The 12,654-nt window shown below is 35.4% G+C and overlaps 2 protein-coding genes across 3 annotated transcripts in view; one reads left to right on the top strand and one right to left on the bottom strand.

Moving 5' to 3' along the window:
* Positions 1-12,654, bottom strand: part of MRPS27 (mitochondrial ribosomal protein S27) — a 1,100,726-nt gene that overhangs the window by 72,431 nt on the left and 1,015,641 nt on the right. For both annotated transcript variants that reach the window (XM_050793573.1, XM_050793574.1), the window contains 2 exons: positions 4,971-5,041; positions 2,862-2,920 (listed from right to left, as the gene is read on the bottom strand). In XM_050793573.1, the coding sequence (XP_050649530.1) occupies positions 2,862-2,920; positions 4,971-5,041 (130 nt within the window). The remainder of the gene's footprint in view (positions 1-2,861; positions 2,921-4,970; positions 5,042-12,654) is intronic.
* The window catches only part of PTCD2 (pentatricopeptide repeat domain 2), a 475,022-nt gene that overhangs the window by 408,013 nt on the left and 54,355 nt on the right, over positions 1-12,654 (top strand). The gene's annotated exons all lie outside the window — the stretch shown is intronic.

The following is a 12,654-nucleotide window of genomic DNA, read 5'->3' as shown; positions in this document are numbered from 1 at the left end:
CATTCAAGGTTTCTAAACTTCTTTGGCTCTAGACTTTACATAATCATTGCGGAAATGTGATCATTAGAAGAGGAGAAGATGTGGCAGCTACACTCCTGCTAGCAGAGCCTGGTGTTCACAGGCCATGTCAGAGAAAGAGGTGAACCAATGCAAAAGTTCTTCTGTGGGCTTCACTGTTAAAGACAGTACTGCTTAAGGACTGAGAAATCCTAAGCCCAGGCCTGCAAGCTGTGAGTTATCTAAAATTAAGACAGACGTTCCTTCTTCATTTCTTCACCTTAGATCTCGAATTGTTAAGTTTACTCCAAGATGTCTAAAGTCATCCCATGAAGAGTGTTAGGCATCATAATGATTGAAGCCCTAACTGGTAGAAATATTACACAGTAGTAAGTCCTTGGTGTCTTCAGGATTAACATCCCTGATTTTGATTACTTGAGAGAAACCCTAAGAGTTTATAACTTGTAATTTTTAATTTTGCTAAGGCATAAGTATATTCTGTATATTCTCTAAGGCTAGAAAGCAAGAGTGAGGCACTTAGCTAACGAGAGAACCCAGCCAATCTCTACTGTATCAATGCAGCTTTGTAGAGTTCTACCTAGTCTCATATATATACAAGCACATGAAGTCATAAAAACATTTCTGTCTTAAAAAAAAAAAAAAGCTGATAAAAAGAGAGTCAATTTCAATTTTCTTGGTAATGGAAGGGAGGAGAAAGAACTAAGATAAATGGTAAATCATAGCTAAAGAATTAGTTTTGATTAAAGCAAGAAATGGGATGTCCAGTTAAACAGTGGCTCAGACTTACGACGGACAAGAGTCCTTTATATGATCTATAAGGAAATAGGACACAGTGATCTTACGAAACTTTCAGTTATACCCCAGGCCACGCAAAACTGAACGTGTGAAGAATTAATCATAGAAGATCTTAAAAACAGAACTTCAACTTTTCAGTAATACTTGGAGAATGTCTAACTTATTCAACATTAGATATCCAGCACCCAGGACAGGGCCTGGGCACATAATAAGTGCTAAGTAAATACTTGTTGAAATGCTGAGTCACTGAAATCAATGATATACTACAGAAGTACTTATGAATTTGGAACATACTTCTCCCAATACTATGGCACTGTATCTCACAGGATGAAGTTCTAAAAAAACAGCTTATATTTAGAAATTGAAACTATGTTCTGCATTTTGCTATAAATAAAAATATGAGAACTGGCCAGATGCCAGCCCAAATACACCCTTCACCATAGACAAAAAATAACTACCAAAGCAGTCCTACAGTCCCAAAGAGCCACTAAAGGAAGGCAGGGCTAGCTCTCATCAAGGGGTTCATTTTTCATTATCCTAATGAAGTAAAAGAGGGCACTTACAACTAAGATGACTTGCAACTAAGTTAGTACCTAGAATTTCAACTTAGGACACCATTACAGCCAATCTGAGGTTTAAAATAAATGTTTTTTTAAGGTGCGGAATCTAGCGTACTTGAGGTTTACATTTAAATAGAAAACACCCAAAAAGTGGTAGCATCTACCCAATTCAGAAATTTGAAAAAAAAGGAAGCCTCATTATTATTTAGCAAAATCAAAGAAAAATGAATAAATTTTCACTAAAATACAGTAAGCTTTAAAAAATGCATCTAGAAAAAAACTACCCCCCAAAAAAACAACAAAAAATGAAAATGCATCTAGACAGAAATAACTAAAAATTCTCTTGAGCACAACAAGCAAGATCAAATGGGAAACCCTAATGCAATGCTTACTGGAAACATTTAAAATTTCAATCTGAGTCTATTTTTGGAACATAGGAACTGGATCAAATCACAAATCAGATTTTAAAAACTGGAATCACAATAAAAATTTAGTTGTAAGGTACAATTCTGACAGATATTTGTTTGACCAGTTCTTTATTTAATGTGCATTAGGTTGTTTCAGTCTTTTGCTACCATAAATGATGCTGTACTGAACATACTTTTTGTACACACGGGTGAGTTTTGTGAGTAGTTCACAATGGAATTGTCAGCAGCTCTGAGAAAGAATGAAGTAAATGTGGTAATGTAGAAAAGGTTTTATAACCGTGTTAATTGAAAATAGGTACATAACAGTTCATATCGGGTATAATTCCACCTGTTAAAAAAAAAAAAGGAGAGAAGAAATACACATACAGATTGAGTATCTCTAATTTGAAAAGTTCCAAAATTCACAATTTTTTGAGCACCAACATGATGTTCAAAGGAAATGCTCATTGAAGCATTGTGGATTTTCGAATTAGAGGTACTCAAACAGTAAGTATATGCAAATATTCAAAAATCTTAAAAAATCCAAAATCTTAAACACTTCTGGTTTCAAGCATTTTAGGTAAGAGATACTCAACTTGTGTGTGTGTGTGTGTGTGCGTGTGTATAAACTTTCACTGATCAGATTGGCAAAAAAATGCAAATGTGAAAATACCTAACTATTGGCCAAGCTGTAAAAATATACGTCTCCCACACATTGCTAGTGGGAATGTAAAAACTTCAACAGAAAGCAATTTGACAATAGCGATTAAAACTATAAATACATATACTCATGAAAATTAGGTGAAAAATTACATATGTATAAGGTTATCAATTTTAACATTGTATACAATACAAAAGAGAATAATCTAGAGGTCCATAAAAAGGGAACTGGTTTAAATGATACATTCACAGTATGGAAAAAAATGCAGTTATAAAAAATTAGAAACTCTATACTCATATGAAAAGATCTTTAAAATATAAACTTAGAAGGTGTCAAAATTATACATAACATATACCAACTTTTATGTAAAAAAGGGTGTGAAATCACAGAGTACACAGCCAAATCAAAAGGAAAACTTACTTGTAAAGGTAATACTCTGCATGATCTATCTCTTCCCGAGATGAAATGTTGTCTACAAGCTAAAAGACAGAAAAAGAAACCTTTGGTTGAATATAAATTATGTCATATATTGGGCCTAGGGCCTAGATCACACATTGACCTTACAAAATACAGGACACCCGTTTTATTAGAACGATGGTGATGCTTAGTGGAAAAATGTTCACGTGGTATGGCTCCATCCTTGAAACCCCTTTATGCTAATGCAAACAAAGAATATACAATGGCTTCTCTTTTTCTATTTGTGGAACAACCTTGATCAGAAAATGGATTGAAAGCCAAACATGAAGCTTGCTCAGAACAAGGAGTGTTGCACTGATTATAACTAGTTACCTATTTTTTCCTTTATCTTTAAATCCTGATACTATTTTCTTTATGTTCCAAACACGGGAACATATGGCTGAAAGAATGAAGACTCTGATGGCTAAAAAACTATTGCCCAGAACATAAACATCTAAATTTAGAGAATTCAGTCTTGCAACCATTTTTTCCTACTTTGATTTAAGCTCTGCTATGCAACAGTAAACCTATGATTCCTTTACCAACAAACTCTCCTTTCAAACCATAAAATCTCTGAGTATGCTCATTAACTATCGTCCAAATAAACAAATAAAAAGGATTATTTCAAAGACAGATTCTATTCTAAAATAGAGACTCAGAGGCAAAAAAGAAAAAAAAAAGCGTAGAAGACAATGCATGTTGTGAATATAATGAAAACCTCATAGAAGAGAGAGGAGAGTAAAAAGAGGGAGACTTTCTAAAAATCCCTAGCACTTCTAGACTTGACTTAGAAATCCATTAAGGGCATATAAAATGTGGTTCAAACACAGAACCTGAGCTTGAGAAACAGCTCTGATTGTTTGCTGTATGGCATAAACAGATGGCACAGCCCCTCTGGGACTTGGTTGCACCATCTGCATAAATAGGATAAAGGCACCGGACCCGAAGAGTATAAGGCACCAATGAGAAAATGTACATAAAAGCTGTAAACCTTGAAGTACTACCTAAATAAATAGCAGGTATTATGGCATACAGAAGTTTTACCTATCATGTAAGGGATGAACCAATGGCCTTTCCATTCTCCTCTAATATGCCAATTATGAGTCTATTAAATGTAACTTATGACCAGTAAAACTGTTTCTCAACTAAAAGGCAGAAAGAAAGGACCAGGATTCAAAAGCAAGGTAATTTATTTCCTCTCTCTCTTCCATATTTAACGATATTTTAAATTTTATGGTGCCATTAATTTCTGTAAAAAGTTTTCACAGCTAAAATCTCATTTTAGCATCCCATTATTCCCTGGGAGGAAGATGCAACCGTATCCATGCTGAAAATGAGAAAATTGAGAGGGGTCTCATTGCCCAGTGTCATAAAGTGAATTTGTGATAAAGACAAGCCCAGATATATTTGAAGCAGGCAACAGAAGAGAACCTAGCTATCTGGGTTTGAATCTCAGTTTTTCCACGCTTACAAGCTATGTGAACTTGGAAAAGTTATTAAACGATGTCTTACATAGACTGCTTATTGCATAGGGAGCAGTGAGAATTTTAAAAATAATATATGTTAAGGAACTAATACATTCAAAACTGGCATAGAAGGTGCTCAGTAATGGTTACTATTCCTGATTCCTAACCTAACATTATTCTTCCAACCATTACTCTGCTGCAGTTTAACTTTAACATTAATATCCATTCTTTTACAGACTTTCTTGGCTATCAAAAACACTTCCAATACTAACGGGTAAATATCATTACTTTGAAGGACGTATCAACTTAAAAAAACTGATGGTATCATACAGCAGAATATCATATCCTGGAAAAAAATAAAATAAATCAGATACACAAAAGTGATTACTGATATCAGAATCTGGTAAATGTACTACCTTTTATTTCAGCCAAAGAAATTTGCTACTACACTATAAAAATATCTATTAGTAACTATAAAAACATACCATAGTCTTGAAAAATATTTCCTATGCAAAGTATTTTTTATTTACACAGCCTCATCTACATGAAGGGCCTTTCTGGCTTTCTTCCTTCTTCTTGGAAAATATATATGTTAAAATTTTCTTACCCGTGATATTGTTAAAGAACTAACAGGCAACTTTCTCTCAAATGTTTTATCCATTAAAGATGCAAGATCAGCTGTGAAGACAAAAAAAGAAAAAAAAACCTTGTTAAAGATACCTATTTTTTTACAATTCTTGCCAGATGGCTGCCAACATGAAGTATTAAAAGAGACGTTCTTTCTTGCTTTTTAGAAATTATTTTTATACAAATTAAAGAGGAAAAAAGAATACTTATTCTTTAAAATATTTTAAAAATGATTTAATTGGGTCGAGAATTATTTTAAAAAAAACTTCTTAGCATGTATTTAGCTTTTAAAAAATGGATCAGTTTGAAAACCTAGGAAATGCTATTCTGGACATCAGCCTTCAGAAAGAATTTACGACGAAGTCCTCAAAAGCAATTGCAACAAAAAAAAATTGACAAGTGGGACCCTAATTAAACTAAAGAGCTTCCGCACAGCAAAGCAAACCATCAACAGGGTAAACTGACAATCTACAGAATGGGAGAAAATATTCACAAACTACGCATCCAACAAAGGTCTAACACCCAGAATCTGTAGGGAACTTAAAACAATTCAACAAGCGAAAACCAAATACCCCATTAAAAAATGGGCAAAAGACAAGAACAGATACTTCTCAAAAGACATACAAGCAGCCAAGCAACATATGAAAAAATGCTCAACATCACTAATCATCAGAAAAATGCAAATAAAAACCACAATGAGATACCATCTCATACCAGTCAGAATGGCTGTTATTAAAAAGTCAAAAAATAACAGATACTGGTAAGGCTGCAGAGATAAGGGAATGCTTATACACTGTTGGTAGGAAGGTAAATTAATTCAGCCACTGTGGAAAGCAGTTTGGAGATCTCTCAAAGAACTTAAAGCAGAACCACCATTTGATCCAGCAATCCCATTGCTGGATATATACCAAAAAGAAAATAAAATATTCTACCAAAAAGACATATGCACTCAATGTTCACTGCAGCACTACTCACCATAGCAAAGACATGGAATCAACCTAACGATGGTGAATTGGATATAGAAAATATGGTACATATACACCATGAAATACTACACAGCCATAAAAAAAAAATGAAACCATGTCCTATGCAGCAATGTGGATGCAGCTGGAGGCCATTATCCTAAGTAAATTAACACAGGAACAGAAAACCAAATACCACATGTTCTCACTTACAAGTGGGTGGTAAGCACTAGGTATACAGGACATAAAGGGAACAGTAGACACTGGGGACTCCTAGAGGCAGGAGAGAGGGAAGGGGGCAAGGGCTGACAAACTACCTATGCTTAGTACCTGGATGATGGGATCACTTATACCCCAAACCTCAGTGCCATGCAATATACCCATGCAATAAACCTGTACATGTACTCCCTGAATCTAAAATAAAAGTGGAAATAAAGAAGTTCAATATAATTAGCTCATGAAAGAAAAAAAATAAAAGAAAAATAAAAGACCTGGGACGGGGAGAGGCGGGGAGAGGATCAATAAAATATTTCTGGAAGGACACACAAGCAAGTGTATTTCCTGATAGGTTCCAAAAAAAAAAAAAAAGAAAGAAATGAGACGAGATCCAGGGAAGAAGGCTCTTCATTGCTAACACATTTATTCCTTTTGTATTTTGAAATATATTAGCTATATATCAGGTTATAGATGTATATCAGCTATTCAAAACATTAAAAAAATTGAAATGTATCTAGTGACTTTTATACCTACCCTGAACAAATGACAGCAGCACTCTGGTTATCCTTAATGATTTTTGGCCTGAATGATTCCTATTTTGGTTCCTTTCAGCAGAACATCCATAGGAATACTTGGTATTTCTGAGATCACACTTTTATCTCAGAGTCTGAAAATGTCTGAAATCCTAGGCAGCATACTCTCCAAAATGTTTAGTTCACATCTTGTCACTGCTTTTCAAATTTACAATTCCTCTTTCCCCTTCTCCTCACTCTCAGCCTATGATTTTGTGTCTCATTTAACTGAGAAAACAGAAGCAATCCAAAGAGAACTTTATCCTTCGAGCATCATGTCTACCAGGTTACTAGCATCTGTGCCCATATTCTCTGTCCTCTATTCTGTTACAAAGGTTGAAGAGTATTAAACAAAAAAGCCCTCCCTTGCCCTCATATTTCCTACAGTTATGTCTCCTTTTCTCTGCTCCTCTTAACAGCAAGACTGCTCAAAAGAGTCATCTCAGATACAGCTGTTACTACTTCCTGAGCTCCCAGTCTTCAACACATTCCACTGACACCAATAACCACTACCACATTGTTAAAATCCAGTGGTTAATTTTCAGTCCTCATCTTACTTCTCACTATCATTTGATACAGCTGACCATTCTATCCTTCACAAAATATTCTCTTTTTTCTCTCCTTCCTTTGCAAGATCTCCTCTTCTTCTTGACTTCTAAATGTTGGAGTGCCTCTAGGACTCAGCAGTAGACTGCAGACTTCCCTTCACCATCTATGCTCGGTCCCTAGGTGATCTCATTCTCTGCCACAGCTTTAACCATCACCTATAGATGGTTGGCTCCACGTGGACATACCTACCCACACTTCTCCCTTTAACTTCAGACTTGCATTTCCAATTGCATAGGTGATATTTCCATTTGGGTGTCTAATAGGTATATAAACATCACATGTTCTCTTATTTCCTCAAACTTCCACTCTCCATCTGCTTTTCCCATCTCAGTAAATGACCACTATATTGGCTGGTTTACTCAGTCTAAAAATGGAGGCATCATCCTTGACCCCATTCTTTTCACACTCTATAACCAATTTGTCAGTAAATCCTATAGGCTCTAGATTTGAAATATAAGTATATATTTCTCATCACCACCACTGCTAAGCCGCCAATATCTCTCATCTCTCGACCTTGTTTTAACTCTTGTCCCCACCCTTATTATCTAATCTCCACCCAGCAGTCTGAGTGAGCCTTTTAAAAGATAAATCAGCCAATCAGGATAAAAACCAACAAATGCTAATTTGTGTTGTTTTTTCTGTCTCTCACACTAAAAATAAAATCCATGTAATTACTAAGATACACATTCTCAGTCCCTAGAACAGTTCCATAAAAGGCACCTAGTAAATACCTAAAGAAATGAATCAAAGGAAGAAAAGGAAGAAACAAAAAAGCAATTGGGTTTCCAAGGTTTGTTTACTCCCTGGTGGAAGAAATTGGTTTATCAGGTAATAAGGACACAAGCAGAAATGATCAAGTAATAAGTATTTGTTGAAAACCTATTCTGCATTTAACCATTTTTTCCTCTTTTTTCCCTGAGGGATTGATCTCAATGACTCAGTACCTACTGGGGGAAAACAACTTTAGAACTTGATATGATATAAAAGCAATTAGCTTTTCTTATGACTGTCTTAAAGGGATTGAAGCCAAGTGATTAAAACAAAATAAAAACAAAAAAGTCCTTAAACCCCCTTCACACTAAGGCAACTTAATAGCACTAAATCTACTTGTTTACAGTAGACGTTTATGTTAAACGTCTCTCTCATAATAGCAAATCTTTATGATCATTTCATAATGAAAGCTCTTGTGTTTAGATGATAGGCAATATGAGAAATTACCTCCCTCTACCCAAAATTTACAATTTAACTTAAAATAGCAAGAGCAGGATCTATGGCCTAATTAAAATGAAAAACCCATCATTTCTTTGTGGGTTTCACATTGTGCACAATGTATAACCAAACTCTGGAATGAGGTGGCTTCACTGATCACCTCTGTAGTGTGGTAACTCAAGATTGCATGTGAATCCTTCCCACCAAGGAATCTTTAGTCAAGTGAAATTGGCTGGAGCCTCAGAAAAGGTAACAGCTGCAGAGCCAGCATCTAATGAATAACATTTGCATATTCCAAGTCAGAGAAAGGTTTGCTGCTAAATATATTATGTGGCCAATCACCTCACAGTATAGCGCTGCCATGATGAATGAGGCAGAAAACTGCACAGAGCAGGGACGGCCAGGAAAGCTGGGGCAGCTGCGGTGTGCAGAGGGCCAGCGCCACAGGCTTCTGGACTGTGGGCTTCCACAGTCAATATCCCACCTCACGTTTCAGTGAGGGGCCAGCAGATGCCCAGGTTTTGTTCAAAGAGAGGTGCCAAAGAAGATACTTTTTTGCTTGCTACTCAGCTCCTCAGGAATACAAATGGTGGCTGATGGCTGTGGACAACAGACTATATGGGAAAATGGATCTGAAATTTGAATTCTTCATTTAACAAAATTTAGAGCTAGACAGACAATGTGGAAGCATGTCCTGAAAATAAAATGTATACTAAAAATGCCCTTCCCCTTTGAAGAAACCAATACTATTAACGATCTCAGAATATATAAGATTTTATTGAGAACCCTGCACTATTCCCAGTAAGAGTGCAATGGCCCAGAAGCCTGGGTGAGGATTCAGATTGCCTGAGGGGCTTTAAAACTTCAGATTCCTAGGATTTTTTTTCACCCAGAGGGAGACTTTAATTCTCTGGGTTTGAGGTAGCGCCAGAGACTTAAACAATAGCCCCAGAAGATTGTAGTTAATGAAACATCATCAGTTATGTTTGGAAACAACCAGGGGAGGGAACACAGAAGAAGTCCTAGATGTTGCTCCTATGCTCAAAGAAGATACTGAATAGGAATTCCATTGCTGGAATAAGATGAATTAAATATCTTTAAAAAAATTCTTCCTACTATAAAAATAAAACAAAATATCCATTTTCCCCCCAAACATATGATTGAGCTTTCAAGAAGGTAGATGTAACTGTCAGAGGCCAAAGGCAAGATGAGAACATAAACTTGGAGTATTCAAGGGAGCAGTCCTTTTGACGGGAGCAGTCCTTTTGAGAGCACATGATGATCTACAGTGATGGAGAGCTTTAGTTTCAATGACTTATGGGGAAGGGAGGATAAAACCAATACTTGTAAGATGAGAAACTCGTTCAGAGATCCTCAGGTAAAGCCACCACCTAGGGGAACTACACCTGAAGTGAAAAGGTAAAACTTATCACTACAATAACGTACCCTAAAAAGTAAACAACCAGGATTCTTGTCCCCTGAGGATTATAAATTACAAAGTCAGCCCTCATGCCTCTTTGGGGGATTTAACCCACTCTTCTCAAAATTCTCAAGCTGGGAATTTTGTTTAAAGAGTTGACTTTACTATATAAAATTCTAAAAAATGTAAACTATTCTACAGTGACAAAAAAGCATATCCACGGTCGCCTGGGAATTTGGGGTGTAGGGCTGGAAGCGGAAGGAGAAAAGGATTAAAGAATAGGAGAAAACTTCAGCAGGTGACAGATATGCTCAATATCTTGATCGTGGTGATGACTTTACGGACATATACACCTGTACATTGGTCAAAACTGATCAAATTGTACATTTAAATACGCATAGTTTATTTTATGTGAAGAATACCTCATCAAAGCCGTAAAAAGTAAACAATGAATAAGTTAAAAAGCAGGTTAGACACAGGTGAAGTGAGAGTGAACTGAAAGGCAGATAAAAAAAATTACACAGAATGCTACAAAGATAAAAATGAGAACTGTAAAAAAGCAAAAATATAGAAAAATGAGTAAGAATGTATGACGAGACAATGATGAGAATTTTTTAGAACTGATAAAAAATATAGGTTTCTAGATTCAGGATATGTATACAGTCTCAAGTCAAAAAAGTAAAATTATTATTTTGAAAATGATGAATGAGAGGATCTCAAAAGTGGCCAGAAAGAAAAGAGAAATTACAAAGAAAGAAACACCTATACTAACAGGTGTTTTCTAAATAGGAATGATAAAATCCAGAAAATAGAAAAAAATGTTCAAAATGTTGCAAGTATAAACTATCAACCTAAAATTGCATATGTAGCAAAACTATCTTTAAAAAATAAGGGCAAAATACAGGTATGCTGGCATGTGCTTGTAGTCCCAGCTACTCAGGAGGCTGAGGTGGGAGGATCACTGAAGCCCAGGAACTGGAGGCCAGTCTGGGCAACACAGCAAGACCTCGTCTCAAATAAAAAATAAATAAATAAATAAATAAATAAATAAATAAAGGATAAGGGCAAAATGAAGACATTTTTGGACAAACAAAAACAGATAACGTATTAGCAACTAATACTCACTAAAGGTACGTTTTAGAACTCACTAAAGGAACTTTTTAGAAGTTACTTAGAAACTTCTTTTAGGAAGAAGGAAAAACATCCTTTAAGGAAAACTTGGATGCTAGAAAGAACAGTAAGTAAATTAAATTGGTTAAATTGGGCGGGGTGGGGGGGCAGAAACTGACTGTTTAAAAGAATGTTATGTGTGTTTTAAAGGATAAGACTTTATTATTAGACAAGAGCATATGGTTAGACATGTGTGTGGACCTAAGGTGTTCTAAAGGATAGTAAAGTGTGATGAGCATTACAATTTAAGCTAAATATGCATTTTAGAAGTTAAAGGGCAATGATCTCGAAAAAAGTAGAGGATATAATCTCCAGACCAGTGGAGGGGAAAAAAATGTACAAAACAAAAATAATCTAAAAGTAAAAATCAATCCAAAAATAAAAAAGGAAAAAAAAGAAAGATGAAACCAATCACAAAATGTGACAGAAATAAATCCAATTATAGTGGTAATCATGAAATGACATTGTAAATAGATGAAACTTTCTAGTTAAAAGATAATGATTGGCAGGTTGGTTAAAAATATAAAAGCTAGCTATATAAATCCTATAAACACAGAAGAGTTAAAAATATATTAAAAACACACTAGGAAGCCAAAATAAAGCTGGTACAGTTGCATTAATATCAGACACAACAGATTACAGGCAAAAAGCAGTTTTATAGATTATGTGGGTCACTGCATAATGACCAAAAATTCATTTTGCCAAGATAATTTTAACCTGGTGCACACCAAAGTAACACAGCTTCACAGTACATAAAATTCTGTCACAAAATCTGTAGTAGAGATGTGTTGAAAAACAAGCCTTAAAAAAGAGTGTGGTCTCTGAGGCAAAGCTGTGATAATGAAGGTCACTGAAGAAAAAGATGAATCCTTTATTGAATCCTGGTAGCTTTGGGTGAAAAACGGTTTCAGTTTTTCTTTTCCACATAACTGCACGTTACTGTTACCCTTTCAGGCAACACTAAACTCTTTCTGGGCTTATGGTCATCTGCATACCTTATCTAATTTATGTAATAAAGAAACAGATACAGATTATTATTGTCCGTCCTAGAAGAACTGATCTTGAAAAATACAGGCTGAAACTGTTTTTGTTTCCCACATTTTAAAAGAAAAACGAGGACACATGACATATATCATGCACTGAATATACAGAAGGAAGTAGGGAAAACTAGCCTAGCAACCAATCTGGACATAGAGTTTTAGACTTCCTTCTATTTGTCTGTCATCAGAAGCTTTAACATAAATAAATCCAATAAAGGAAAAACATGAAAGCAAGCTTTGTGTACATATATACTATTGAGATTAAAGAAGGGTGATATGCACAAGTCAGACCCATCTCTAGAACTTGGCAAATATGAAAACTGGAAAATGAATAGATGCCACAGAGATGCAAATATGGAACTGACAAAAGTTAAGAAAGCAGACTTCAGAAAATCTCCATCAGGCCTCAAGAGCAGGATCTGAAATATTCATGCAAAAAGCCAAAGGCGCCTAGAGCCAAAATGAC

This window comes from Macaca thibetana, chromosome 6 (genome assembly GCF_024542745.1).
Source record: "Macaca thibetana thibetana isolate TM-01 chromosome 6, ASM2454274v1, whole genome shotgun sequence".
Taxonomy (NCBI): domain Eukaryota; kingdom Metazoa; phylum Chordata; class Mammalia; order Primates; family Cercopithecidae; genus Macaca; species Macaca thibetana.
This window is presented reverse-complemented; position numbering and strand designations above follow the sequence as displayed.